This window comes from Peromyscus maniculatus, chromosome 2 (genome assembly GCF_049852395.1).
Source record: "Peromyscus maniculatus bairdii isolate BWxNUB_F1_BW_parent chromosome 2, HU_Pman_BW_mat_3.1, whole genome shotgun sequence".
In the NCBI taxonomy this organism is placed as follows: domain Eukaryota; kingdom Metazoa; phylum Chordata; class Mammalia; order Rodentia; family Cricetidae; genus Peromyscus; species Peromyscus maniculatus.
The window spans coordinates 95,633,887-95,660,011 of record NC_134853.1 but is presented as its reverse complement, the minus strand read 5'-3'; the positions used below and the strand labels follow the sequence as shown (position 1 = coordinate 95,660,011).

At 35.7% G+C, this 26,125-nt stretch overlaps 1 protein-coding gene across 5 annotated transcripts in view; it reads right to left on the bottom strand.

The window, feature by feature from the left end:
* The window catches only part of Kdm4c (lysine demethylase 4C), a 209,741-nt gene that overhangs the window by 116,100 nt on the left and 67,516 nt on the right, over positions 1 to 26,125 (bottom strand). For all 5 annotated transcript variants that reach the window (XR_013049167.1, XR_001578650.3, XM_006981402.4 and 2 more), the window contains 2 exons: positions 16,160 to 16,263; positions 7,414 to 7,551 (listed from right to left, as the gene is read on the bottom strand). Coding sequence is in view for 3 of the 5 variants with exons in the window: in XM_006981402.4 (XP_006981464.1) it covers positions 7,414 to 7,551; positions 16,160 to 16,263 (242 nt within the window). In the remaining 2 variants the exon portion in view is untranslated. The remainder of the gene's footprint in view (positions 1 to 7,413; positions 7,552 to 16,159; positions 16,264 to 26,125) is intronic.

Genomic DNA, 26,125 nt, shown 5'->3' with positions numbered 1-26,125 from the left:
AAAATAAAGAAAGAAAGAAAGAAACAAACAAACAAACAAATAAGCAAACAAATGAATAAAATAAAACCTAGAAATTCACTTAAAAATGATGTTGGAGTCTTTGAACAAAGACTGCCCCAAACTGAATATGTCTAATTAACTTAATTTTTTTTGTTTCACTTAAAAAAAAAAAAAAAAAGACTGACATGTAACATAGAATGAATTCATACCCTGGCACTTATATCCTAGACAATTTCTTATTCAAAATCAATTGCAGATTTAAAAAAAAAAACTTCAAAATTTTCTACCATTTCTTTCCAAACTTATTCAAATGCCTGAGAATTCAAATGTCAGAATCTTTAAATTAGTAAGCTGAATTTAAATTAGTAATTCTGAATCGTGTCAGAAAATATTTTTAGCTCTGAAGTTCAATTTTCAACTCTCTGACATATATGAATGATATAAATATATCTACATATATGACATATAAAATTACTTCAAATAAAATCAACTCAAAGGGTCACCCACTACTGTACCCTCTCCTAAGACAACAGTATCATTAATGCATCATAAGAAGTCTCTCACTCTACACACTGTAATGTAAAAATTACTCACTTTCCAAGAATGTAGGTAAGACATGACTATCCCTGAAACAATCAGTACAGTAAATAGCTTTCACAATGCTTACAGCTGCCACATCACCAAAACAAAATACTTTCATAAATGTCTTTGAACACTCACGCTCAAATTTAAGCCAAAGCTTTAACAGCTACCAGGGTTTTTATGTGAAATTAATAAAAACAATGGCAAAACAATAATAATAATAATAATTGTAGCAGTAGTAGTAATAATAATGAACCTATATATCAAATCCGGCCTCTAAAGAACTACATTTCATCCTACCACATGAAAGAATTAAAACAAAAACCTGCAAGCTAGCTCATTCCTACAGCCTAGACAGGATGCAGGCCTGTGAGTACCACTGCAGCTACACAGAAATAAGCTTGGGCTCCATTTTGACACAAAGGAATGTTACAAAATTTAATGCATAATTCAAATATGCAGAGATGTTTGGCTTCAACTGCTACCCTGTCTTTTATATATTTTTAAATCTTTACCGGGGGATAATAGCAATATTATTCTACATTACTCTGATGTTTAAGGCAATGAAGATTCCTAAAATAAGTAAACAGTATATTCTATCTACTAACATTAAAGTTTTGCACATGGCAGTTACTAAAAGCCCTTCAGGGAGTCTCCCTAAAGACAAAATGTACTGTTCCTTCTGGTGATGTCACATGAAATAGAAAAGGCTAACTCTTGGTGTCCTTTACTCAAGAGTGGCCCTTAGAGTTTTGATCTTCCTGTGTAAATCTAAAAGAGTAGTGTAAGCTAAGAGAGTCTAATTAGTCCTAGTAGCCATGAACAAAGACCATTATCTTTATGTACCAAACTGCACAAGCAATATGATAAGGACAAGCAGTGAGGAACTTGTCTTCATCCATCTTTAACTGGAATTTCATAAGGTAGAAAGTTGTTTTATTGGCCCTACTAACTCTACCATATGTATTTTCCAACATATGCATGGGGAGGGGGTGCTGCTTTCAACACCTCAATGCTTCTAATGGAAGGTCTTAGACCTGGTCACCACAGCTCAGACACACATACATTGTTCTGAGTTGGGAGTATGCAAGAACACAATAGAAAAATAAGGAACATGATATACTGGGGCATTCCAAACCATAAGACTACAGGGAGCTAAGTATGTTTTTATTAGAGGACAGATAATTCTGAACAAGTTGAGTACACACTATGTAAGCCTACTGTGTACATAGTTATAAATGATCTCAAAGAACATTATTAGCTTGGTTTCAGTTTTGTGAAAGTCTGATTTGTAAGAGCAAGATCTGAACAGCATTTCTCAGAAAAACCATTCCCACATATTCCTGCACAAATATGCAGCCCAGCACCTCTTTCTGAGCAGACTCTTGAGTACTCCCCAATCAAAGACAGCTTATGTGCCAGGAAAGGAACATAAGACTACAGGGATGATTATGAGAATCATCTTAGTTTAGTAAAACCATGACAAACTATATAAACACCTTCTCAGGTAGCATAACCCTGTTAAATACAAAAGTCCTGTTGCTCTGGAGTGCCTTGTCAAATTCTACAAGTCAAGGGAACAACAGAGAGCTAAATGGTCCTGATTGAAGAAAATAACAATGTCAAAGATGTGTACATAGAGTATTAGAGACCTCTTGTAAACAAAAATGATCAGACTAAACTGCTACTAGATCTAAGTTGGAAAGAAATGGGAGTTTTAAATAATATTGTGAAAAAGAACATCTTAGAAAGATTCTGAAATAGCCTTCAAATCCACTTTAGTTAAAGATAATGAACTCCAAAAACTTGTAGCAATTTGGAAGAGGTATTGAGTTTGATACCAATGATGGTATGGGATTTCTAGTCAATCAAAGCCAGATCTTAAGAACAAAGCTTTCTTGACCTCTACATACATTATCAACAGGTCATTAATCATTTCAGCTGAAACCTATCCCACTCCCCTCCATCCCATTACAGAGACACCACCAGAAGGTAAGCATCAAAGGACAAAAAAAGCAGTACTGTAACCTATGCAATGCCAAATATTCTCACTTCTGGTTTCCAGACCAGCACCAACATGAAGCAAGCACAGTATCAGTAAATAGAGTTTTTCTCTCTTTCAACTAGCCACCTAAAGTAGCGACAGTTTTCTCTACCAAATAAGCCTGAAAGCTTATAATCAAAGATCTCTCACAGAGAAAATGATTAGGTATTCTAATCGGTTTTGTTTTCTTTTAAAATAGCCTTTTGTAATAATTCTTTACTGAGACATCCAATTAGAAATAAAGTGAAATTATTTCATAGCATATAGATGAATAATTTACATATATGTCTATATTATGAAGAAGATGTAGAGCACAGGTTATGCTACACTCATCAGTTAATGCTGTATCTCCAGCAGAGACTTTATCAGGCACTTTTACACTCCTGGTCTAGCTGTGAAAAAGCAAAAGTATGTTTACAATAATAAAAACCTTTACTCATCAACACTTACAAATCATGAATTCTACCACTTAGAATGAATTTTTTAAAAAGGCAATAATAAGACTAACAAATAGGGCATCCACAAAGCTACAAGTCTGTTTACCACAATCCATAACTAACCCACACATTATGGGTTGGTCAAATGGTCAAAAGCTATATACATATACAATACTATAAATTTATTAGGTTATCTATCTTGGATATCAAAAATAGAGATCAAAAACAACTAAAGTCTACAAGAAAATCACATTACATTTTAGTATAAGAAAAATAATTGACTAAGAATAGAAATGGTAATACTAAGAGTGCACAGACTACTGAAACATTCAAAATTTTCTATTAAAAGAATAAATTGCTGTTTTTAAGCAGGCAACACCAGTTACTTATACAAAGTAGATTTTCAATTATCAGTCTATCATTTGCTAATTTGCACTCTTGGTGTTAGGCAGATAAGGTTAGGCTCTCTAAATCCCTTGATGATATTCTCATCCAAATCCCTAAAATCGCTAAATGTTTTATTGTACATGAAAAAAAAATGTAGATTTCAACATTGTTTGTTCTAAAATAATGATATGAAAGGGTTTGAGAAAGGTCTGTAGAAATTATTTCCACACCCTGCATAGATCTACTAGATTTTAAAATATCAAGTAAATTTCCTCTTTACTTAAGGAAGCCTTTCAGGGGACCTGGCTTCCGTGGCATTAGAAGAGTTTCCAAGTGATGTCAATTATCCCAATTAGCAATGTTCATGCAGTAGGAAATAAGACTACTCAAGATCCCTGTATGCTTGAGTCCTGAATCATTTCCACATTATATCTTATATAGAGCCCGTGAATTAGCTCCCCAGACCATTCTACTAAACCAAGGGCATTTTCTGGGTTTCTTGCTTAACTACAAACAGTGAAATAAGTAAGATCTGTATGTAGCCATCATGACTTACAGAAATAAACAGGACTGGGTGTGTAGCTTAGGGGCACCGTGTACTTAGCAAGTGTGAGAGCCTGAGTTAGGCCCTGCACAACAAACAAACCAGCAAACACTTAATAAGCATATGAAGAATTGTCCCCATCAGTAGGTCCAAAGAAACCATCATCTTATCCAGGATATTCACACCACTGATGCCAGAACAGCTGCATGCATTATCCCATTCCCTTTGTATGTATTATTTTGTCATATTTAATCTATAATATTCTTGAATACAACTTTCTATGTTTCAAAAACAAACAAACAAAACAAACAAAACCCAATCAGTGCCTGTCAATTAGCAAGAAAAAGGACCTTACTCTTACAACTCTATTGAAGTACTTTAACTAGCAACCTGGGCTGTTTTGAATGAGCCCCAAAGGCTCATATTTGAATGCTTAGCGTGCATTTGGTAAAAGCATTTAGAAATGATTAAGAGGTGTGTCACTGGGGAAGAGCTTTGAGTTTTCAAAAGCCCAAAGCCGACTTTATCTCCAGTTAGCTTGCTCGCGCTCTCTCTCTCTCTCTCTCTCTCTCTCTCTCTCCATACCCCTACCCTCCTTCTTTCTCTCATATAAGCTCTCAACTACTGTTTTACTACCTTGCCTGCCAAAATGACCATGGACTCATACTCTGAAAGTGAATGCAAATAAGCCACCAATTAAATGATTTCTTTTATAAGTTGCCTTGGCCATAATGTCTCTTATTCTTTTTAATTTTTCTTTTAAATTTTGAGCTAATAACTACAATATTTCTCTCTTTCATTTCCTACCTCCAAATCTTCCTATGCACTCTTTCCAACTCCCCTTCAAATGCATGGCTTCATTTTTCATTATCACTGCATGAATGTGTGTGTACATATGTATGTGTGTATTTCTAAATATAACCTGCTCAGTTGGTACTTGTATGTATGTTTTCAGGACTGACCAATTGGTAAGCGCTTCCCTAGGGAACAACACCTCTCCCAATCCCAGCTTTCCATTGTTGCCTATATAATTCTTTGCATAGGATTAAAACCTCATGGACTTCCCCCCTCTATTTTGTCATGTCCATTTGTGTTGTCCTTGTCCAGTTCACATTTGGGCAGTCATGTTGGTGGGGGTGGAGTTAGCGTCTGACATTACTAGGAAACACATCTCACATCAAGCACTAGAAGAGTATTTGACATGCAACCTAAACAAGGGAAGGAAGGGAAATCCTGCTTATTCTCACAGCTTACAGTAACAAACCTAGCCTGTGAAACAATTTGATTTTTGGCTGGTGAGGTCAAACCTGAGCCTCTAACCTTCTAACCTGTAAGAAGATGAAGAGATGATATTTTTAAGCATCAATGACATCGTGCTTTGATAAAGCAGCAATAGAAACTAGTGTACTTTCAGAGCAGCATCACCGGGACCATAGAAAAAGAAGGGTAAGGGAAATGCCCACAATGGGACATGTAGAACATTTTAAATTACCTAGCCTAATGTGTGTATCAATAATTATGTGTCTAGTTAAATAAAATGCCCAAAACTAAGAAATAATATGAGTGAAGGTTCACATACATATGTCTTCTTCCATTACAGCAAATCTTTAAAGTAAAAAGGGGTCTTTCTAATATATATATATATAATATCTAGCAAGAGTAGTAAGGTTGGACCTCAGATCCACCTGCTTCATAAAACTTCAGCCACGGAGAGCCTAAGGTAGACCACCATCCACAATTCTTCACAGGTTGCAGTCCACTCCTACTACAAAAATGTAGGAAAATGATCTTATTGCTTATGGCTGTCAACAAAGAAGAAATGTCTCATTTTGATCAATATTACCAATTAGTTCTGAAACCTATAATAAACAAATACTAAGCCATTTTTCTGATGATCTGAATATCTACAATTCTTACTTATTCTGCCAAATTTAAAGATCCAAATCACTATACCACATTACAACTTCATAGTTACACAGCATTTCAACACAGAAGAAAGCATTTCACTTCAGTGCAAACACTAAGGTTACAGGTCAAGGCATGCATGCTGAATGTCATATTTCTCATTAAACAGAATGTGATTACTGCCTAATAGGAAGAAGTAGTTCAGTTTTGTGCCTTTGTAAACAACTCCTCAGAAACAGACCTTAATCATTTTCTTCAGTGTTACAGCCACAGGACATTTGCTCATGCTTGATTAAATAGCCCCACCCATTCCCATGCAACTCTAATTAAACTAAGTTAAGTAGTTCACCAACTAAACCAGACAACAACAGAAATATAAAAACAGGAGGGGAACTTTTTGGGAAGAAAAAGGAGTTCAGTGGGAGTGGGGAGGGAATGTGAAAGGGACAGAAGGCTAAACAACCTATACACACACACACACACACACACACACACACACACACACACACACACACAGAGATGAATCTGTAAAAAAGAATCAAAATAAACTTCTTAAACAAGAATTCATTCAAATGCTTCCTGATTTGCCAAAGGCTAGACTTTTATATATATTTTAATGTCATGCAATCTTCTAAATACACAGGTAACTAAAGAGTGATTTTTTCCTAAATCCACAAAATGGTCCTACATACAATTGTTCTTCAAGGGGAATAAACAACATTTACTTGTACCACAAAGTAGCTAAGATAAGGCCCATAAGCTGCATTTATCATTTTTCTAACTGATTCTGTCAACTTCATACTGTGAAATAGTTTCAGTAAGATACAGCCCTCTGCCGTTTGCTTCTCCTGAAGCTACAGGAAGGGAAAATTACCATCAATTGTTTGAACAATGTCCCTCTTTTCATGCCACCAGGTGAAAGCAATCTGATTTAATACCAACTGTTCATTGTAGGTGAAAAGACAAAGTATATGAGCTACAATAAATACAGTTGACAAGAGCTATGAACAGAACTTTTATACCCACTTTAATGTTAAGATAGATTTTAAAGTACGTTTTACATTATTACTACTGGGAAAAATCACATTTGCATTAAGGAAGCTTTAGTAATTTCTTTTTACCACACTCCCTTCACCACCAATAATTCCAAATTTAACTACTCACTTTTATAACCTGTTTTCTAAAACCACTGACTGAACTTTAACAACAGAAATCCAAATCTACTTAACACATAGCCAAGAGAAAATGTTGCAAGAAACCCAAGTGCTAGCTTTAAGAGAGAAAGCAAGCATCCACAGCAAAAAACCCAGTCAGAGTAAACTGTCCTACAATAATCTCAAAATAGAAAATTTCAGGAATGAGTTTCCAACTCATGGAAAATAAATATACCAAAACTGAAAGAAAAAAAAAATCTATAGCGAGAGGTACACAGTGTGAATGATGAAAACCAATGCTATACATGTTCAACTAGAATACACACACTATATATGCTTAACTTTTCTGGTAAAACTTACCAATTTAGCAACTTTGCCATAGTCAATCCATCTGACAGTAGCAAAATTTGTAGACTCAGCACAATTGAAACCATGATTAAAACCAGCATGATATCCATAAGGAAAAGTGATCATAAACTCTCCAGCCTCCTGTGTGATCTGTAGGGTTTGATGAAACAACATTTAATAAGACTTTCCAAATCATGTAATGATTAGTATACATTATCATTTTCTATTTTTAAGAAAGCAAAAAATGTCATGATATCACAAGTATTTTAAAATGACAAAAGTTCTAGATGTTGAGATCGTTCAGTGGTTAAAAGTGCCTAAAAACTTGAATTCTGTCTATGGGATCCACAATGCAAAAGGAGAATGTGTGTTGTCAGTGATTACTGAGATTGAATATGAACTCCATACCTCATCTACAGATACAACACAGAAAAAGGATCTACTACTACCATCTGTGTTCTGTGCTTCTCTTTTACCACAACTTCTCCAGATGTGACATTTTGTCATTACTTCTCTTTCCAGATACTCTATATATTCTTGATGATAGTCTACTAATAATGTTAAGCATGTATTTCTGAATGAAAAAAATAATAATTTTACCACTAGAACAGACATAAAATAGCTACAGTGATTTTCCAGCCTTGAACACCAACTACGTGTGTCAAATGAATAAATGAATAAACAATATGAAATGAAATCCAGAAGAATAATAGTCAGGAACAAGAGGTCTGTCAATCCTAGAAAAGATACCAGTTATTCTACAATCTTTTGGGCTTTTTAAAAAAAGAAAAGAAAATGAAGTAAAAATCTATCAAAATCTTAATGAAAGTTAGAGAAAATTTTACCACTCAGTTCTCACTAACAGAGGATGCCCCTAAAGCATCAGAAATAAACCCCATGTTAAGAGGAAATAATTCTCTTAATATTTCAGTTTTAAAATGTTCAGAAATGGATGAATATGTAGGTATATGCATTTAAATATTTCTCAAGCCCACTATATAAATATAGGAGTGCACACTGTAACCAAACTGTCATCTTAGAGTTATTATGGTGGTGAATTCTGAACAATTTAAGGAAGGTCAGATCATCATCATATCAAACACACAACCAAAAAATTAAGTTCACAAGCCCAGGTCAAATCACAGGAAAACAAACAAACAAACAAACATGAAGAGCCAAAAACAGCATGTCTCTTATCACATTCATTAGTCTATAGAAACCTCAAGACACATCATCAACTATCATAAACTTTAAAAAAAATAATTCAAGGAATTTTATAATGACACAAACACTTTGCAAAAGGAAAACAGAAAGACCTTGAGTTATACACAATAATAAAAATACATACTTGAACAAGATAACAAAGATAATGCAGGATTTGGAAACTGAACTCAATGGAGAAAGACACTGAAGAGAACACAAGCTTAAGTGAAAATGGAACTCAGACATTGAATATATCACTTAAAAAATTCAGACGAAGCCTTACAAATAGAATGAATCAAGCATGATAGAATATTAAGACACAAAGTAAGGGATCATGACAATTTAAAAAAAAGGAAAAATTTAGAAAAGACAACTTCACAAGATAAGAACATACAGAAAATGTGGTACACCATTTAAATACTAAGTCCTCAAATTATAGGCATAGAAAAAGGAAAAGAGTGTATAAGAGTGATACTGGCTTTGTAAAAGTTTGTGTGTGAGGTTTTTTGTTTTTGTTTTTCCTTTTGTTTTTTAAAGAGTTTAAGAAGTACAGGTAAATAATGACTGCAGACAGAGTGAAAATTAGTCTCTTCCAGAAAATTATTAGTTATCCAACATTACAAAGTGGTCACTCCAGAAGCCATATGAACAACAAAAAATGGACTCAACCAAATGTATTTATATATTTATGCAAAAATATACATAGGTATGTAACAATAATTTTCAAAGAAAAGGAGGCTCTCAATTTTAGAGTGGGAATAGATATAGGAGGACTTAAAGGGAGGGTACCTGGGAAATACTGGACAAAAAAGGGAAGGAGAAAATTATGTAATTCTATTTTAATTAAAAATGTATGAAAATAAAATATGAAAGGAATTTTATTAAAAATAAGAATGTTACAATGCAATGTATGTAGAACACAAAACCATTCATCTAGATTATCTTTTCTAATATTTAGAATAAATATTAGGCAATCATTATAATATCTCTATTTTGTAGGTGAAGAAACTAAAGCTCTGAAAAATAATGTAATAGAAACCAGGAGTAAACCCAGCAGATGTAATACTACAATCAATGACTGTCACAAGCTCCTGTGATATCAGAGAATGAATTCCTTGAGGAACATTATGTCATCATGTGCCCTGCATCAAGGTGGAAAACAGAAGTGAGCACAGTTCCACATGACATGCCATTGTCAATCATTAAGTTACTGGTACCTCGTTTCTAGGATCTTAAACTCTTCCTGCTACTTTCTATCAAAGCCACAAAAGCTCAACACACCCAGTGAAGTACTGTGTAATAGTAAAGAAGCTGTTGCAGCACAGTAAAGATTCAGTGTAGCATCTGCTTCCTTCTCTCCAAAGATTGGAAAGGCTTCAAGCCCCAAAACCCCATCATGGTAAAAACAGCCTACTCTGCACTACTGATAAAGTACAAAACCCTCTCTTAACACGGGTCTTAAGACTATCCTACCAATACATAACTAAACCAGCTTTAACCTGCAGGTGATCTGCTTCCCATAATGAATGATAGGCAAGCACACTAGCACTACTAAACTATATATACTAGACCTTGAATTTTTTTTTAAATATAGCATCTTGCACTGTGTCTCAATGGGCCTCAAAAAAATCACAATGTTCCTAGGGACCTCCCTCCCTAATCCATCAGGTAGGCTGAGATATTTTCCACTCTGTAGGACTACCTCCTATGCAATCTCCCTTCTCAAACAAAGACAATGGATAAGTATCACTCTGCCACACACTAGAAGCTCTTCCAGGATCTTATCTCCAAATGCCTCCACACCGTCAAGGCCTTCCAGGTTCCCCTCACCCAACACACTGACTGTTGCGTCCCAACATATATGCTGCCTACTTTTCCAGGATCTTACTTCCCACTGCTCCAAGATAGCTTCTACCCCTACTGACCCCATAGTACTCCAGACTACACAAAGAGAGCTTTCTAAGATCTCCTTCACCCAACTACCACTTACATGAAATTTACTCAAAGTCAAGCAATAAGTCTTGAGTAAATTTCTGCACTAGAAGGCAACAGAAAGAAAGAGCAGCAAGGAATGTGCTGGACAATGTCTGCTGCAAAGGAGAACAGAAGACCCTTCATAGAAGACTAGGAAGAGAAACTGCACTGTAACTAAAAAAGACCACAAAAAGTCAACAAATGACAGGAATTAATAACTATTAATACTAATAGGTTCATTCTCCAATCAAAAGACACAGATATCAGACTGGACTAGAAAAGAGTGCATTTTATGGCTTCCTCCAAGAAACATATCCCATCTTTTTTTGTTTTGTTTTTGTTTTTTGGAGACAGGATTTCTCTTTGTAATAATTATGGCTGCCCTAGAACTTGCTTTCTAGACCAGACTGACCTGGAACTCACAGAGATCCACCTGCCTCTGTCTCCCAAGTGTTGGGATTAAAGTTGTATACTGCCACCACCTGGCAATATTCTACCATCTTAAGGTAAAAGATGGAAAAAGGTATTCCAAACAAATGGAACTAAAAAACAAACAGGCTTAGCTATTCTAATATCTGTCGAAGTAGACTTCAATCCAAAATTAATCAAAGTAATGAAGGACATGCCATAGTCATTAAATGAAGAATCCACGAAGGATTTACTATTGTAAATCTCTATAGATGCACCAAGCCCAGTTGTATCCAACTTCATTAACTACACACTATTAGATCTAAAACATGCAATAACTCTTAACAGAGTGATTGCTAGTTATTTCACACTCCATTCTCACCAAGAAATTATGTCGACTAAAACCAAACATAGAAATGATGGATTTAAATGATACCATAAACCAAAAGGACCTAAAGAATACAGAACATTCCATAAAACAAATTCTTCTTGGGAATCTATAGAAGTTTCTCCAAGTACATCAGGCATACCTAAAATGATAGGTTTATAATAAATATTAAGAGCCTACAGTGAAAAATATGGGACCTCTCAAATTAGTAACAGAAAGATATACCTGAAGGCCTTGAAATAACAAGAACAAACAAAACCAAAACCAGTAGGTTAGAATAGACAATAAAGACTGGGTATGAAATTAATGAAATAGAAACAAAACATGCAAAAAAAAAAAATAAGTGAAATGAAAAGTTTTTTCTTTAAAAGGTAAACAAGATTGACAAAAATTTTAGCTAATTAAGCAAAAGAAAGGACCAAAATCAATAAAATTAGAAATGATCAGAAAGACACTTAGGAAACTCAGAAAATCATAAGAGCATGTTTTAAAAACTTTATGTTCCACTAAACTGGAAACTCTGAAAGAAATAGATATTTTAAGATGCATGTGATTTTCTAAAGTTAACTAAGATGAAGAAAATAATTGAAACACACCTATAACAACAAATAAATAGATTCAGGAACTGAAATTCCCACAATTTTAAAAAAGAACCCAGGCCAGATGCACTGAGAACAAAATTCTACCAAGATATTCACAGAAGAACTAACAACAATACTCCTTAAATTTTTTGGTAAACTATAAAAGGAAGAAACACTTCCAAATTCTTTTTGTATATCTATCTATTATTTATTATCCTGAAAACAAAACCAAAGACCCAACCAAAAAAAAAAAAAAAAAAGCAAGATGGGCAAATTCCCCTTACAAACATAAAAAATACTAAAAAACTAAATTCAAGAGCACATCAAAAATGTCACAGACCATGATCAAGCTGGCTTTATCCCAGATTCAGGAATAGTTCAACATATGTAAATCAATAAACAAAATCCACTACATAAATAAGACTGCACAGATACCTCAGGATGAACTCATTACACTTATTAAAAGTCTTTGACAAAAATCCATGAGCATCCTTTCATGATAAAAGTCCTAAGACAATGTAGGAATACAGGGGATATTTCTCAATATAATAAAGGCAATATACAACAAGCCTAGAAAATGTCACACTAAATGGAAAACAAAGTCAAATCATTTCCACTAAAATCAGGAATGAGACAAGGACAGTCATCCTATTAATGCTCTTTAATATAATGCTTGCAGTCTTCACTATAGCAGTAAGATAAAGAGAACACAAGTAGAAAGGGGAGACACCAGAGAATTCTTATTTAAAAATGGTTCAGTTATATACATAAAGGACCCCACAGACCACCAGAAAACTGCTACAGCCAATAAATATGTTCAGAAAAAAATTCACAAACAAAAATCAATAGGCTTTCTATATAGCAATAACAAAAATACTGGGGAAAAAAAAAATCATGCAAACAATCCAATCCATAAATACCTAACAGGAATGAAATAAATTTTAAAAATCATTTACATACATATGCATGTATGTATTTGTGCTGTGGGATATTTGTACCCTGGGTGAAGACGTATAGCTGTAACTGGTGTAATAAAAAGCTAAATGGCCAATAGCTAGGTGGGAGGTATAGGCGGGACTTCCAGGCAGAGTGAGAGAACTCTGGGCAGTAGAAAGGCAGTTACCAGCTAGACATACAGAGGAAATAGGAGGTGCAAGATGAAAGAGAGGTAACACCATGTGGCAAAATATAGATTAATATAAATGGGTTAATTTAAGTTATAGGAGACAGTTGAGAACAAGCCTAAGCTAAGGCTGAGTTTTGATAATTAATTAGTTTCTGTGTCATTACTAGTGGGCCGGGAGTCCCAAGGAGAATCATATATCATATATAAAGCAAGCTAAGGAACTGAAAAACTTGTACAGTGAAATCTTTAAGGAAGAAATTAAGGAAGATACCAGAGGCTGAGAAGTCCTCTCATGTTCATGGATTGGTAGGATTAACAGTTATGTTATCAAAAGCAATTACCAGAATCAATACAATCTTCATCAAAACTTCAATGCAATTCTTCACAGAAATTGAAGGTAAGAATCACAAAATTCATGCAGAAACATGAAAGACTTAGGATAGTCAAAACAATACTGAACAATAAAAACACTGCTAGAAGTATCATCATCATTGATTTCTATAGAAATATACTATAGAATTATGGTAATATAAAAAGTATGGCAATGTCATAAAAAACAAATACACTGATCAATAGAATAAAATTGAGAGCCCAGACATGAGCTCATACTCCTACAGTTATATGACTACTGACAACACTTTTACAGCTACCTGACAATTGACAAAGAAGCTAAAAGCACATTGGAGAAAAAAAAATCTTCCACAGATAGTATTGGTCAAACTAGAGAGCTACATGTAGAAGAATGAAATTAGATATTAATTTTGACTCCACACAAAAGTCAAATCCCCATGTATGAAAGACTTGGATTATGGAAATCAGTATGGAGGTAATTCAAAAGGCTAGAAATAGATATATAATATGACCCAGTTACAGCATTACTGAATTCTGGTATATTCCCAATGGATTCTGTATCTTACTATAGAGATATTGGCTCCTCCATGCTCATTGCTGTGGTATTGACACTAGCTAAGAAATAAAAGCAGCCTAGATAACTACCAATTGAAAAAATGTGTAAAGAAAACATCCTATAAATAGAATGTTACTCAGCTATAAAGAAAAAACATAATTGTGAAATTCACAGAAAAATGGGTTGAACTATAAATAACCATTCTGAGTGTGTTAACACAAACCCAAAAAATACCAACACACGTTCATTAGTACAAGTGGGTGCTAAATGTTGGCTTTGAATCTTTCAATATTTGTTTAAATTGGAGTACTCAAAGAAAATAGCCTAGTAACAGTCATGGGAGGAGAGTGGATTTCAAGAGACAGAAAACAGAATACAGGTGTTTGAAGGGGAAAAGAGGAGTAACAGTATGAAACATTAAATGAGATAGATGGATGGGATATGAGGGTAGAGAAATTGAGTATAGGTGAGAAAATTAATATTAAATAACTTTTTAAATGGTATATTGTGACTTAGTATCTAGAAGCTTCCAAAAATATATGTATACATAAAGAGTTTGAATGGAGTTACCCTATAATTAATGAGGGGACAATGTCTCCCCTAGATAAAATGATACTATCAAGTAAAAAAGGCCAGTGTGAAATAGGGGTTATCTCTGTTTGAGTTGTTGGTCAATAAGGTATCCTAGACATTTGCCCCAAACATTACAGCTATTGCCATTGCTTGAGACTGCCCTCTACAATTTGATGTAGACACCACATACTTGACTCACAAACATTGAAAAAAAATCATGCTGGTACTGACATGGAAGCATCTTCATCCATATTGGCTAGCTTCCATAGCACTAAAAGGTTATATGAACACTACTAAGAAAGAAAAGTCATCAACAGTCACCCAGCTTTGAACCCTCAGAGAAACAACACTGAGCTGGCAAGACAAACTCATTTGTGTAATAGTGTTACAACTGTTACAGTAGCAACCAAGCACTATCTGCTTGGATTTAGAGTTCACCCCACAGGATGAAAGGTATGCCTGGTACCATTAATTGGGTGCAAACTTCTTGCTTGGCTAGGTCATAGGCCCCAGGGGAAGACCTATCAGAATTATTCTGATAAATGGATATAATGATAAACTGCTCTCCTGTACAGTTCTTTGCTTTATAGCCATTGATTAGTGCATTTCTCAACCTTTAGTCAGTAGACATTGAGATCTACAACTGGCCAGTGTGCAAAGACTAAGCGACCATGGAATGTTCAGCACTAAATAAGAGTGTCTATATCACACCCCTTCCCCACAAGGCTTAAAAATCATTCTGGAAGTGGGAACAGAAAGAGAAGAGCTGGAGAAATTAGATATCTGAAGAAAATCAGTATTTGCCAGACATGATAGCACCATGATTCACACATGAACTCAAAGCAGTTATGATGGTATACACAAAAACTGTACACAATCGCCAGGCGGTGGTGGTGCACACCTTTAATCCCATCACTCGGGAGGCAGAGGCAGGCGTATCTCTGTGAGTTCGAGGCCAGCCTGGGCTACCAAGTGAGTTCCAGGAAAGGCGCAAAGCTACACAGAGAAACCCTGTCTTGGAAAAAAAAAAAAAAATGTACAAAATCAAACAAGCCATAATCTCAGTATGGATGAAGAAGATCTCAGATCAACAAGTCCCACCCTAGCTGAAGAGGTACTGGCAACTGATATCTAGTGATATCAGTTCTTTTTCAATGTGTGGCCCTTGAGAAGCTATCCATCTTCCAGTACATGATCCTACACCCATGCATATATATAACTCACTAAGTAGACTGTGAGGTTTAAAAAAAAAAAAAAAAAGCACAATAGGTTTGGAGGGAAAAATGGTTGGGTGGGGGGAGGCAAGCTCTGGATGGGAGGGAACAGTGAGTGGATTTTATCAAAACATATTATATTTATGTATGAAATTCTCTAATAATAAAAAATTAATATGTATAAACACTAGTAAATATATTTTAAAATGAAATAAACAGTTAAGACTTAAATTGTTGATGTTATAGAACATGACCTTAAATTTCTCTTCATCTATCATAAGTGTTATTTAATAATCCAAGATATAGTACTGCACTTTAAATTCATCCTAAATACAAATACCACAAAATGAAAAATCTATTTGTGAAAGCCTAACAAGGACAAACCTTGTCAAAGGGAATGCCATACTTCTTCAGCACTGAGGGGGAAATCAGTGTCATCTTGTGGCGGAGAAATGCATCACAGCCTTGGGAGCTGCTAGGGAAAAAGCCTAAAGATGAAGAGTAAATAAGGGGTCAGTTAAAATAAGATTTCATATAGTTTTTAAAATATACTTGAGTTCTCATGTTCTGACAATTCTCACTAAAAATCAACTCAAGTCATAATTCTTTAAAAGTAATATAATTTATGTCAAAAGGCTAATTTTTTCAAAATATTTACCAAGAATTACTTTTATAAATATAAAATTGTTTAAACTTTAGGAAAAAAAATTCAATTAGATACATATTTGAACTCCAGTTGCCCAATATAGTAAAGAGCCTTACTATTCAAGCAACAACTGAGAGTAAGAATGCATTTACTAGACAAATCACTCATTGGTGATTCTGAAGAACTATCCACTGGAGAACTAATCATTCTGAAAGCATTTGCTCCCAAAAGCCCAGCATACAGTACACACCAAACAGTCCCCATCATTCTTTGTTTCCTTCAAATTAACTTCATACTAACCAGTACTAACCTATAGTAGTCTATAACTATGCTTGACAACAATTAATTAAATATTTCAAAATCACAAGAAGAAATGATATCTCTCTTAAATGACAGATTTCCCCTTTCTGAGCATGGTATAAGCGTTTGGAGATGTCAGAATATACAATATCCATCCATAATTACTATATATCAAGTAGAAATAATATTATTTTAGGGGCTGGGGAGAGGGTTAAACTGTTAACAGCCCTTGCTGGTCTAGCAAAGGACCCAGGTTTGGTTCCCAACGCCCACATGGTGGCTTACAACCTTCTGTAACTCAAGTTCCAGGGGATCTGATGCTCTCTTCTGACCTTTAGAGTACTAAGAATATATATGGTACACATACACACATATAAGCAAGCAAACACTCAAAACTCATAAATAAAATAAAAAACTTGATTTTTAAAAATCCCTTCTTAGTCAACATAAACAAAATGCTTGGAAACTTGCCTTACCAGCATATGTGGGGAACTGACTTTGGAGAGGTCTTAAGAGAGGAAACCTAAACATTCAGGAAATCTTTTATTCAACAGTATATTGTGGTGATATTATGTTCCCCAATATATTGTACACCCTAATAAACTTATCTAGGGTCAGAGAACAGAACAGCCACTAGATTAGACATAGAGGCCAGAAAATGATGGCACACACACTTTTAATCCTAGCATTCTGAAGGCAGAGATCCTTCTGGATCTCTGTGAGTTCAAAGCCACACAGAAACAGCCAGGCATGGTGACTCATGGCTTTAATCCCAGGAAGTGATGGTGTGAGGACCAGAAACTAGAACCTTTTTAAGCTTTCAGCTTTTAGCAGCAGTTCAGCTGAGATCCATTCGGATGAGGACTCAGAGGCTTCCAGTTTGAGGAGACAGGATCAGCTGAGAAGTGGGCAAGGTGAGTTTGGATGTGGCTTATTCTGTTTCTCTGATCTTTCAGCATTCACCCCAATACCTGGCTCCAGGTTTGTTTTTATTAATGAGACCTTCTAAGATCTGTGCTACAATATTTAAACATACATTTAACAGTGTATTATGCTTTAGGTCATGGCTGATTTTCTCCATCACTGCCCTCAATCTTGCTAAGGCATACTCTCATTACCTTGGTGATACAAAGGAAAGGAAAATGAAAACTGGCATGTTTGATATCCTGTTCAGCCCTTTCTCTCTCAAAGGTTAAGCAATCTCACCAAAGAAAGCAGAAAACAAGTTACATTGAGGAGAAAGACAAGAGATATATGATAATAAGAGAACAGATCCGGAGGAAACAAGAGGACACCAGGGATGATGCCTATACAGAGGGAGGTAGCAAAGGTGCTGTGTGACCACACTGTCTAAAATGAAGGGAAGACCTGCCAGCATATTACTTATCTAGTGAGCCCTGTAGCTCTACACACCAACTCAGAGTAGTCTACTTGAAAAACTCATTAGTACTCATCCAATTAATTGCAAAAAAAAAATTCACAATGTTTCAATTTTGTGTTAGACTGCATTCACAGCTATCCTCAGCTGTGAGCCACAAGCTGTAGACAAGTGTTTAATTCCGAACCATCTTATCCCTGTAGAATAATTTCCCAGAAATTTTTTAAGTAATTTAAATATTTGCTTATGCTTCTTCAGTGGGGGGAGTAAGGCCATAGCCCATATATAGGAAGGGAGGGAGAGAGGGAAGGAGGGATGGATGCCAACAGAGATGGGCAGACAGAGGGCTGGGGGTAGGGGGGAGTGGAAGCAAACAGCCAGGAGAGAAACAAGAGAATTTAAGTAACAACTTGGTAGAAAAATACATTTGGGGGCTAGACAGTTGGCTCAGCAGTTAAATGTCTATACTGTTCTTTCAGAAGACCCAAGAGTCTAGTTCTTAGCACCATGCTAGGAGGCACACAACCACCTGTAACTTTAGCTCCAGGAAATCTGATGGCGTCTTCTGTTTTCCAGGGTCACCTTCACTGACTTGCACACACCCTACACATATACAGACATACATTTGCATAATTAATTTTTTAAATAATCTGTTTTTTTTTTCCTTAAGTATATTCTGGGTAAGCACCTGCACCTGTTTAAAAGCAGGCAAGGGAGGGGGGAGGGAGAGCAGTTCACAAAATCAAGTCTCTGTGGAGACATTGGGAACTACTACTATTCTCCACAAGACTGACACAAACAAAGACATAACTTTTCCCTATGGGGTCATTTCACAGCAGCCTTACCATGATTAATAATCATAAAATGTAGACACAAAGTAAAACTTTAGTGAGCATAGAGAAAATGCTGTACCAATGTAATGATTAAGTCGACACAGTAAGATGCTCTAAGTCTTCTTACCTTCAGAGAGGGTAAAGCACCCAACTCTGGGTGGTCTCCAAATTCAAACCCATGCAAAAATTTTAATAATACAGTTCAAATAGATCTATCAGGCTTTCCAAATCTGTAACTTTGTGCTATACTATATGAATTGAATTTTAAATTAAAATCACTGAAGAAAGAAGAGTCTATTAATTTGCTTCTGAATTGGATTTGTAATCAGGACATGAACAACAGGGAAACATGTCAAAATTTAACTTGAATTGGAAAACCACTGAAGGAAGGTAATGTACAGTATGTTACAAATTTCACATTGGTTGAGAAATTATATTTACAGGGTGTTATCAGAAATATATTTAACCACATCTTGGAAATTAGAGCCAGCACAAATTGAGTACAAGGCATGTGTACTCATACTCTCACTTCATAGGTTACAAAAACAATTAATTTGATACACAACTACACTACTGCTCAAAACAAAAACAATACCTGAAAGAATGAGGTCTGGCTTTCATAAACAATATTAAGGTCTGTCAAAGTCAGTAAAAAGCAAAAAAATAATTAAGATCTCACCAAAAAAGATAACAGTAGAGTAAAACTCCACTTAAGAACATCAGTCACCAAATGGACTTCTGCAAATAAGGTCATCAAATATATCTTTCTGAGTCCATCTTAAATTCTTTATTTTCCTTATGTATTTGACAGTAATTCATTTATAAGAAATGTTCTCTGAAAGTTCCCATGATTTAATGTTACTATTGGAACATTCTATAACATTTACTTATTTGTCAAATCAAACATTAATGGGACCAGTAATTGTTTCATAATCCTCAGAGGAAGAAGTTTCAAGAAGGTCTTTAGTAATGCTTCAATCCTGTGGCCACAGAACACCTCATATATTTGGGCACCAACAACATACAAGATAATCCTGCCACATCTTCCTAATGCCTTGGCTTTTGTAGCATAACATCATTTGGTTTGTTTTCATTTAGAAACTAAAATATATAAAACCTGCATTAGTGTTGAAAGTAACAAAATTCTCTCCCAATTTGGTACAGATGTGAAGAAAAGGTACTTGAGAGACATCCTACTTGAGGTGAAAACCATCCTGCAAAACTCTGTATAAATAATAGTAAACATCCTTTCACCAGAATTTTTGGAGGTTGTTTGTTTTATAATACTTTGGCTGGGCACTATTTTTTCTTTCTTTCTTTTCTTTTTACCCCTATTTTAGGACAAAAGGGCCAGCCAAAGAAGCCCACCCTGACCCTGAAAAAAGAGACAGTGAAAGAAACATACTTTGGCCCTGAAACCAGAACCAAAGAAACACAACCCTAACCCTGAAACCCCTGACCCTGAAATCGGAGCCAAAAAAACTACACTTTGGCCCTTGAATCAGAGCTAGTGAAACAAACACACCCTGGCCCTGAAACTAGAGCTAAAAAAGGCCAGTGAAAGATACACACTTTGGCCCTGAAACCAGAGCCAAATCTGCCCTTGACCAACTGAGCACAAAATCAACCAATCCCTGGGCACGAAATCGAGCCAATCTGAACTTGTCCAAGCTCAAGGGCATTGAAATCTGACCAATTCCCTCCCTGAAAATCTTCTCCCTGGAAAGACCCCACCCCTAAGAAGCCCTATATAATCCGTATGCCTGTTCAATTGACAGCTGCCCTTCTCCGTGCTGCCAGAGGCAGCCACTCTCTCTTCAAAGAGTTTTCACCAGAGCAGAGTTTTCCCAGCAGAGATTCCGCTCTGCTGGGAAACTCCCTCGCGGAATGGAGCTAAAAAAGCAATGGACACCTCTGCTGGGAAATTTCCCTAGGCGAGCAAGGCAGAACAACTTTTTGCTGGAGCCTGAGCAGATTGTTACATTTCTATAGAGATTTCTCCCTTAGCAGAAGTAACAACTTGGGCTGAAGCTGAGAACCAACAGACATCTCTGCTGGGTGGGAAACTCCCTTAGCAGAGAGTATCAGTGCTCAGCTGTAATGGCTCTCTTTCGGGGAGAAGCAGGATTGCCACACCCTGCAGGGAGGCCATCCCCCAACAGAACTCAGTTTCAGGTATAGCCTGATTTCCAGACAAGTCAGGATACCTTTCCCTCCACAGCTGTAGGTATGACCTTGATTTCCCCACAAGTCGGGATACCTTTCCCTCCACAGCTGTAGGTATCCAGAATACCATCCTTTCACAGCTGTAGGTATCCAGGATACCATCCTTTCACAGCTGTAGTTATAGCCTGACTTCCCAACAAGTCAAGATACCTTTCTCCTCACAGCTGTAAGTATCCAGGATACCTTCCCTTCACAGCTGTAGGTATATATAGCCTGACTTCCTGACAAGTCAGGATACCTTTCCCTCAAGAGCTATAACACTTGCAGGTATAGCCTGACTTCTGACAGTCAGGATATCTTTCCCTCGGGAGATGTAACATTTGCACTTACAGGTCTTTTGCAGATAAGATATAGTTTCTTGGGATGTGTTTTATGGGATTTCTGTGCATGTGAATGCGTGTGCATCTATATGTGTTTCTTGTGTTTTTTTCTCTTGGTAGTTTGTTTGGTTTGTCCTATTCCAGTTTGTTTTTATCCTATTTTATTTTATATTACTTTACTGTATTTTTAGATGCCTATGTATATTGTAATGAAGGAGAGAAAGAAGGGGTGTGGATTTAGATGAATGGGAGTCAGGGGGGGAATCTTGGGAGAGTTGGGGGATGGGAACCATAATCAGAAAATATATGGGAAAAATCTACTTTCAATTAAAAAGGAATTAAAGTCATTAAAAGTCACACATGGTTTTAATCCTTATGCATGGCTATTCAGAAAAGATGAATACACAGAGACAGAGGGAAAACCATAACCTAGATTCCATAGAGGAATTATACAGGTAAGGAATAGGGAATGGCTTCTTGCTGTGTAATGGTTGTCTTTTGGAAACATTTTGGGGAATATATTACCTAAATAATCCCAAGATATTATAAAAAGGGTAGAGCCATAGGAACAGAAATCAGATCAAGACTGTAGCAACTCTGGGTAGGAATTAAATGCAGGAAGATATGAAAATAGTGGTGATATTTTTCACTGAATACATTTGCCAAAACTCACTGGAGTATAAAGGGAATTTATCCAATAAATCTGACCAAAAATATTTATCAGTATTTTTTAAATTGTTTTAGAAAAGAAGCAAATGCAAAAGTAGTGTCTCTTCTTTCAGATGAAGTTTTCCGTGTTGTCAACTAGGTTATGTTTTGTAAAATATTCGCTATTACTAAGAAATTCTCGGGGCTGGAGAGATAGCTCAGAGGTTAAGAACACTGACTGTTCTTCCAGAGGTCCTGAGTTCAATTCCCAGCAACCACATGGTGGCTCACAACCATCTATAATGAGATCTGGTGCCCTCTTCTGGTGTGCAGACTGTATACAGTGCAGAACACTGTACACATAATAAATAAATAAATCTATAAAAAAAGAAATTCTCTTTAAATTAGATCTCATATAACTCAAGTACATAAACATGATAATGCTTTAAACAAGCAAATTTTTTAAGTTTGGAGGGAAAGTTTACAATCCAAAGGGTAATAATATTTAATTAGGCACAATAAACACTGTATGGATTTCCCAATTTTTATTAACCACGTAAGGAAAAAGAGAAAACAAAACAAAGGAAAATAGGAGAAAAGCAATTGGGAGGTCAAAGGTATAGATCTATTTCTGCATTAGGAATACTCTTTGATAAAGATCATTTATTTTGAATATAGTTGAAATTTACCATAGTATATATCATAGTTTGAATGTAATTGGCTCCCATAATCTCACAGGGAGGGGCATTATTAGGAGGTGTGGCTTTGTTGGAGTGGATATGACCTTGTTGAAAGAAGTGTGTCACTGTGGGGTTGGGCTTTGAGGTTTCCTCTGCTCAGGATACCACTCAGTGTGTCACTCGACTTCCTGTTGCCTGCGAAATGTAGGGCTCTCAGCTACAAACCCAGCACGTCTGCCTGCACACCACCATGCTCCCCATCATGAAGCTAAAGGACTGAAGCCCTGAAACTGTAAGTGAGCCATCCCAAGTAAATGTTTCCTTTATAAGAGTTGCCGTGGTCATGGTGCCTCTTCATAGCAATAGAAACCCTAACTAAAATAGTATTTTTGACACAGTTTAATAACTTCTATATATTTACATTATTGATATAAGCCTTACAAAATGTAAATAAATGCCAAGAGCCCAACAGTTTCTTCAGTGAACTGTTGGAGCCCACGAAGTTTCCTGGTGGCTGTACCCAGCAGGACTGTGTTTCTCTCTGCTTCTCTCCTCCCTTTATTTCTAACTAAGACTCTTATCCCTCATTCCTCAAGAGTCCCTGGGGTAAATAAATGTGGGGGCTGGTCCCCCACAGTGAACAATTTCATCTTACCTTATGAAATCAACTCAAAATGAACACAATACCTAAATTCAATACCAGAAATTTTGAAATTACTCAAAGAAAATATCTCAAGACAATGATATAAACAATGTTTTTTAAGGTGAGGTCTCAAAGGCTCGGGAGGAAAAAACCAAATGGAATTATATCAAACTATCAAGCTTCTGCACAGCAAAAGAAGCAAGCAACAGAGAGAGAAGACCTGTCTAACATTCAACATTCAACTGGTTAATATCCAGAATATATAAGGAACTCAACAGGGAACAAAAATTAAGATAAAAGTCAAATGAAATAAATATACATGTCTCAAGACAGACATAAAAATTTAAAAAAGAACTACCATATGACATAGAAATCTACTTCTAGATATATAAATCCATATACTAAAAAAACAATCCACACTCCAGTGTTCAATGGGGCACTTTTCACTACTGAGAAGAAATGTAAACAAACAGAAGTTATCTATTAACTGATGAATGAGTAAGGACAACATGGAATATGCACAATGAAATATTATTCAGCCATGAAAAATTATTGCAATATATCAAGTTATCATACTAAACTCTCAAAATATATAAGCATAATGTGGCAATAAAGGAAAAATGAACTAGGTGTAATGTCACCACAATAATCCTAGCATTGGGAAGGATAAGACAAAAGGATCATCACAAGTTTCTGGCCAACCTGGAATACACAGTGAGTTACAGGCTAGGCTGGGCTGTAGAGTGAAAGCCCTGTCCCCAAATAAAAACTCAACCAATAAATAAATGACAATAAATTAAAAGATGGGAAAAAATATAGCTCTGATACATAAGGAAACGAACAAAAGAAGAAACTATGAGATGCTGTGTGGTGTTTCATGTCTATAATCCCAATACTTGGCAGGCTTAGGCAGAAGGGTCAGGTCACCATCTACAACACAGCAAGTTTAAGGTAACACTTTGTGTCCAAAAATTATTTCAATTTTAAAAAAATTAAATCAATATTGCAACTTTAGGAAATAATTTCAGACAGATGAAATTCTTAGCAAGATTTCCTTATGGGGACCACTAAGATAGTTCAACAGGTTAAGATACTTGCCACCAAGCCACACAACTTCAGTTCAATCCCTGGAACCCAAATTCTGGAGAGAAACGATTTCCAGAGCTTTCCCTATGACCTCCATGCAATTCACACACATACATACAAACATAAACACAATTAATAAACTGTTTGCTTAACATTTTCTTATGAAGTAATGAGCTACCATATGTGAAAAGAAATCTAGACATTAGAGCCTCAAACTTCTCTGGATTTCTTCCATCTACCCAAATCACTGCTGAGAAAAGAGTACCAGACAGAGTTCACAGTGACCTTTGGATCAAGGATAATACTTCTCTAAGAAGTGCCTTGCTATTTATCTCCTGAAAAGAGTACCTTTTATAATTGAAAAGTTTTTTGTTTGCCTGAGACAGGGTCTCATGTAGCCCAGGCTGTCCTCAAACTAATTGTGTAGGGAAGGATGGCATCAGACTTCTAATCCCTTTATCTCTCTTCCCAGTCCTCTTGTAGGTGTACACCACCATGCCCAGTTCTACCTACCAGTTCTTAGAGACTGGACTCAAGGCAAGCACTCTACAAACTGAGCTCTAGTCCCAGTTATTCTTCTTTTCAATATCAAATTGGCTAGCAGAAACTTCCACCTAAATTTTAAGTTCTGTAGATTATTCTTACATGGATTATTTTTGCATTTCAGAGACTACCTAGTTGTAAGTCTCTTTTCTCTCCCTGACATGTGACAGATCTCATATGTGTACATATGATCACAATTCTTTAAGAAATAATGAGAATCAAACAGTACAAAGATAACTAGATGATTTTTCTGGCTTAAGCCCTACCCTAATTATATGCTCAAAATCACAGAAATCTTCATTTCCTTTGATAATTCCTCTCTGATAACTGATAATCTCTTTCTAGATTATTTTTTCCTATATCTACTATGAACAAATATGATTATCAAAAAAGTACTATTAGCTGGGTGTAGTGATGTATACATTTATGATGTCCACATTTATGAGACCAAGGAAGTGGGTATATCTGAGTTTGAAGCCAGCCTGGTCTATGTAGTGAGACCCAGTATCCAAAAGGGGGTAAAGATCAAAATACAATTACACATAGTAAGTTCATTAATAACACATTATGGGGAGGGAGAGAATTAGGGATTGTTCCACTACTCTTAACATGTCCCAGCTACTTATTAGACACAAATAAATTCAAGCTGATAGATCACTAACTGCTCTCCACAAAAAAAGGCATGAAGATAGGTCTATCACTGGACTACTTCTTTTTAATATATATATTAATATATATTAATATATATTAATAATGTATATATATATAGATATATATACATTTTGCCTGCATGTTTGTGCCCAGTACCAAAAAAGATCAGAAGATGGTGTTGGATTTCCTGAAATGGAGTTAGAGAAAATTTGTGAGCCACAATGTGGGGTCTGGAACTCAGGTACCTCTGAAAGAGCAGCAAGTTCTCTTAACCACTAAGCCATCTCTCCAGCACAGACTTCATCTTTTTTTTTTTTTAAATATTTACAGAACCCCTTAAGATTGACTGTTTTATTATAATCAGAGCTATTTATTTATTAATTTTTCAAAGTCAGA